Source organism: Quercus lobata, chromosome 7 (assembly GCF_001633185.2).
Source record: "Quercus lobata isolate SW786 chromosome 7, ValleyOak3.0 Primary Assembly, whole genome shotgun sequence".
Classification (NCBI taxonomy): domain Eukaryota; kingdom Viridiplantae; phylum Streptophyta; class Magnoliopsida; order Fagales; family Fagaceae; genus Quercus; species Quercus lobata.
Window position 1 is genome coordinate 36,907,650 of NC_044910.1, and position 5,949 is coordinate 36,913,598.

General features: G+C 31.5%; 1 protein-coding gene across 1 annotated transcript; it reads left to right on the forward strand.

The window, feature by feature from the left end:
- The first annotated feature begins 3,361 nt into the window (after positions 1 to 3,361).
- Positions 3,362 to 4,147, forward strand: LOC115951995. The gene has a single exon (XM_031069101.1). It carries the CDS (start codon positions 3,362 to 3,364, stop codon positions 4,145 to 4,147), a length of 786 nt encoding a protein of 261 aa, XP_030924961.1.
- Positions 4,148 to 5,949: the final 1,802 nt, after the last annotated feature.

Consider the following 5,949-nt stretch of genomic DNA (forward strand, 5'->3'; position numbering starts at 1 on the left):
CTACTAGACTCATGTTTGTATTCAATGAGCAAACTCGTATTACAATGAGGATTTTGGTTTCCATAAGGGGTTTGGTCTTGAATCTCTTGATAGGTCTTTGACTCTATGTGGCATACGATAGTGGTTGGATGGGTTTATTAGAGGAAGCAACAAAGGTAGTGATTGGATCTTAATGGTGTTAGATTTGGGTATACTCGCACTTTGGATTTTTTGCTTGGTTTGAGTGAATTTGTTTTTTACGTGCAACTAAATAGTGTGGTTTTGTGCACAAAATTGTCGAAAATATACGATATTTGAATGCGTGAGGAGTTGCATCTAATTGTTGATATTTTGTGGGTGTAAATTTTCTTTTCTTGCGTAAGCATTTTGTTTGACATATTTAAATTTTCATTCCTTTACGATAGCAATGAAACACACTTATTATCAGTAAAATATTATAGATTATAATAAAACGAAAAATTTTACGATCACTAATTCTCTAGTGTTGGCCAATTGGGATGCCAAATTGACATTAGGGAACCGTGATGCTCACTTGAAAATTTTCTTTGATCCCTTTACTTGCTTTGTGTATTACAAAGAAGCCCCTCTCTCTTGTGCTTCTGTAGCAGAGCCAATACACCTTGGGCCTATGGTAAGATGAGTTGTGGGGGTAAGCAGCCCTTTGTAGAAGATCAAGTTCTCAAGAAGATTGTTAAAGATGGTGCTAGTGGAACATTGCAATTCAGTGTGAGAATGCATATCAAGGCAGACTATGGGATCTCTTTTTGGTTATACAACATGGTCATCAAATCTCAATGTCCAGATTTAAAGGTTGAGTTTGTAGCTGCTACTGGAGAGGGAAAGATAATTGGAGGCCAGCATAATTGTTCTGCTCCTTTGCTAGAATTTTGAATGTAATGGTCTGTTTGATAATGTGGGTCTTCATCTCTCTTTTTTCCTTTTTATTTAATTACTTTATAATTTTTAATGGTGGAAATTGTAGAATGGTTGATATGTGGATTCAGATCTTCTAGAGTTCTTAGGGTACTCTACCAGGTGGAGTTTTTTAAATCTCCACAATTCTTTTAAAAATAAATGGTTGAGATTATACCACATCATCAATCCATTAATACATTCTTAAATTTGTCTTTCAAAAGACAAAAAAAGAAAAAGAAAAAGAAAAGTACTACTCTCAATGTAGGATTACTAAACAAGTCTAATAAAATCTCCTTCTCTTTTTTTTTTTTTTTTTTTTTTTTTTAAATTATTTTATTTAAATTATCAAACACAAAAAAGCTCTCCTACAGTCCTACCTGAATCAAGGGCAAAATCAAATCATCCATGTATGTTTATTGGAAGAGCAAATAAACCATATAAGTAAAATCAAATCATCCATGGCTATTTGTCAAAAGAGCAAAGAAACCCATATGTGGGGGCTTTTGATTCATTTTCCCTTCTCTTGAAATCAACAGATGGAATTGTAACCATAATTTTTTTTTTTTTTTTTAAAAGTGGATTCTTGAGAGCTAGGTTGATCAAAGCAACAACTGCTTAACAACTATCCACGTACGATTTAATTTTGAAGAGATAAACTTTGATGAATCTGGGTTCAAATATGAGTGCTTAGGCGTTGATGAATTTTGAGTTTTTGAAGCTTGGTAGTTTAATGTTAATAGGAGTTAATTTTTTTTTTCTTTTTCTTTTTCAAAGATAAATTTAGGGACTTATTAATGAATTAATGATGTGGTGACATCTTAGCCATTTATTTTTGAAAGAATGGTGGAGATTTAAAAAACTCTACTTGGTAGAGTACCCTAAGAACTTTAGAAGATCTGAATCCATGTTATGGTAGTATAACATTAACATGACAATTGATGTAATTAATTAATTTCACATCAACAACATAATAAATAAATTTATTTATTATTTTTATCTGTTTTTAAAAATTGACATATCAATTTTACAGTCTTACATAATACCCCCTTTATCTCAATTTGTTTGTTTTGTTTGAAAAATCAAAATTTTTAAGAGAACATCATTTACTGTCTCGTCTATTTTATAAAAATGTATAAGTTTATAAAACAACCCTTAAATAAATTTATCAGTCTTTTAAAAAAAAAAAGAGTTATTCTTAATGATACAACTAAAAAGATGCCCCAATTAGATTGATTTTTTAAAATATTTGTTAGTTTTCTTTTCAAATACTCTATTGGTCTCAATTTGTTTGTCCCCTATTCCATTTTGCCATTTTGAGATGTCTCAAAATATTGTCCCGTTTCTAAAAATAAAAGTCATTAATTAACTAATGTTCCTATTATACCCCTACTTTATTTTCAAAACTATTTGAAAAGAAATCTAACAAATATTTTAAAAAATCAATTTAATTGGGGCCTCTTTTTAGTTACCTTATTAAGAATAACTCTTTTTTTTTAAAAGGTTGATAAATTTATTTAAGAGTAGTTTTGTAAACTTATACATTTTTATAATGCAAATAGACAATAAATAATGTTCTTTTAAAAAGTTTGACTTTTTAAATAGAACAAACAAATTGAGACAAATAGAGTAGTTTTGAAAATAAAGTAGGGGTTTAATAGGAACATTAGTAAATTAATGACTTTTATTTTTAGAAACATGACAATATTTTGGGAGATTCCAAAATAAAATAGAGGACAAACAAACTGGGACGGAGAGAGTAAAATTTGTTTATAACATTACGATAAGTTTATTTGCTAGTGGTATAATTTTTTGGTAATTGCTTAATTGTTTCATTTGATGCAATGTGCTGATGTGGAATTTCAACTTTCAATAGTGTTTCTTTTTTAACAATATCTTTCAATCAATAGTCGCAATTGATTGGAAGCCTCTAAAGCAAGACCACGCCATTCAGAAAATTATATCAAGCTGTTGGAAGACTAAATAAGATACAGTCAAATGGACACTCAGTGGAAATGCTATTTTTAACATTTTTTGTACATACCAAATCAATTTCATTGATAACATATAGTAATTACATTACATCTGTCATCAAATTATTATTATTTTTTTTTAATTTTTATTTTTTTTAATTTGGGATTATAGTGTGAGTTTCATTTACTTTTTCATGAAACAGATGTAATAGATTGATAATTCAATCGTTTATTATTATTATTATTATTTTTAATGCAAAAACCACCTGTGAGTTTCAGTTGGTACTGTTGTAGTTGTATCACTTTCTTAACAAGGGGAAAAAAAAAAAAACAAAAACAAAAACAAAATAACCTCTAAATGTGAGTATAGACACCTCTCATGATCATCCTATTTTTTATGTAACTGCCATTCTTTGTTTGATCATTTCAACCTCAAAAAACATTGTATTTTCTTGAGACACAGAAACCATAATGCCATGGCTACTCTGTCCCAAGATGAACCAGGTCAGTTTTCGAACCCAGTCCAAGACCATGGTCTGTCACAGCCAAGAAATATTTCTCACACAGTGAGCTATGCACAAAGCCATGTTGGTTACGATTGCTCTCCTAACACGTACCCTTACGCAACTCTGCAGCCACCAGCACCACACACATTTTGCAATTCTGGTTGCATTCGCTGCTTCATTGCGATATCGATCGTGTCCATTTTGTTCGTTTTATTCACCTTCCTCTTGGCATATTTCGTCGTACACCCAGATTTCCCAGTTTTCGTAATGGACACATTTTTTATATCCAATTTCATCAACACCTCCAACCCAAAATTTACAGCCGATTGGGAGGCTAATATTTTGGTTAATAACCCAAGTGAGAAACTCAAAGTTCATTTCGATGGAGTTGCGAGCTATATGTTTTACCAAAGTGAATTCTTAGCCACCTCTAATACGGACCTAAGTTTTCACGTAGAACCAAAGGGACATAGCTTGTTGCATGTGAAAATGTCCACGAACAATCCGGATCAACCCGAAGTGAAACAGTGGGTTGTGGATGCTATGAGCCGAGACCGAAACGAAGGGTCGTTGAGCTTTAATATGAGAATGCTGGTGTCATCTTCTTTCAAAGCTGCGACTTTCAACTTTGCTGGTAAGGACCGTATCTTGAAAGTTTACTGTGATAATTTGGATGTTGTGTTTGAAGGTACCGGTCCCAAAAGTTTTGGAATTTTATCTAACGGTCAATCTAAGCCGTGTTCAATATCTATGTGACGACTATAAGATATGGAATAAGTTTTTTTCTTTATTTGTTTTTCCTTGATTTTCCCATATCTTTGTATACTTTTTGAGTAAGATGATTAAAGATGAATAATGATATTAAATTCAAGTTTTTGTAATTTAAAATAATGCATAAAATATAAGTTTATAATTATTAGACTATATAATATTGCTTATAATTATACTACCTGGTGCAAATTGAACCTAATCTTAATTTGCATATTCTTTCCTCTTTTTATTTTTTTATTTTTTTATTTTATTGTGGGGTGGGGGGGGGGGGGGGGGGCGCGGTGGTGGTGTCATTCTAATCTTACTTAATGTCCTCTCATGCCCTTTTCTATATTTTCTCCTGTTTTAAGATAATGCTGGGTTTGATTGCAAAGAAAGCAATAGGCAATAATTAGAAAATGGATATATTGGAATATATATATATATATATATATACACACACATTATACACACATCATAGGGTAAGTTACGTAACATAGTAAACCCTTCTCTGGTAAAGCGATGTGAGATTGGCTTAAGTCAAGTGATGTTCGAAGGAGATAAATCACTGTCGCTAATTCAAGGGATTCTGAGTGAATAAGAGGCAAGCTCAGTATTGATAGGCCAATAAATTGCAGATATATACTAGATTACACCCTAGCAGGGGTTTCAATGGAGGAGCTTTGGATTGAATGGTCAATAGAGTACTGTCACATGCACTAGCTAGCACAGTTGCTCGCAGAGTTGATAATAGCCTGCAACTATGGATGGAGGATCTCCCTCATGAAGTTGTATGGTTGGCAGAGGAGGACTTACTTCATTAGCTTATGAAAGTTTGATATGTTTTCACTTAAAAAGAAAAAAAGCACTCTAATGGGAGCCATAATCCATACATAGAGATAGAATCTTATCTACTTGGTGGTAATTGTGGACAGACACAATCTATTTTAAAAAAATAAGTATATATAAAAAAAAATCTTATATTTTTAAAAATTACAAATTAAATCTTGAAGATTTAAAAGGTAATGGATTGCAAGTAAAACCCCGTCTCTATACCTTCTAGGTCTCCTATTTTCAGTTAAGAAAAGCCATGTTCTTATATTAATTTGGTAATTTATACTTTCTCCCATTTATCTATTAGTCAATTCACAATTTGTAACCTCCCTCCCTCCCTCGCCAACCCTAAAATCGATCAATGTTCCTCCTTATTTTATTCTTTTCGATTAAGATCAATGTCTCTCCTTAAGTAATGGAAATAGGCAAATACATCCAACCATTTGTTTTTTTGTTAGCACATAACAAAATATTTTGATTCGTTGAATATTCCATTACAAAGTTACTAAAATACCCTCTACCAATTATCAAACAATGAGTTTGACCTATTAATAAATTACTAATAAATTGAAATGGATTATAAATTCTGATTATATGGTGGTTGAAGTGATACCTAGTGGTAATAATATTTTTGATGATGTTTTATGTTTGTGGTTCGAATCATACTTCATACTCCTTCACTATCTACCTATTAAAAAAAAAAAACGAACAAAAAAAAATATTTATGATTATAGTGGGGCTGGCACCATACTATGAGGAAAATTAACGACATTTCTTAGCATCAATTTTATGGCTATATCATATACAGTTCATTATATGTCTAGCTTCGAAAATGCTATATTCAACTTCTTTAGTACTTGCCACATCAATTTCATGGACAACATATAGTACATTACATCTGTAAATTAACAGCCTAGCCACAATAATGTGGATATATACGAATTTCAAGCCTCTTAATTATAATCAGCCTATTT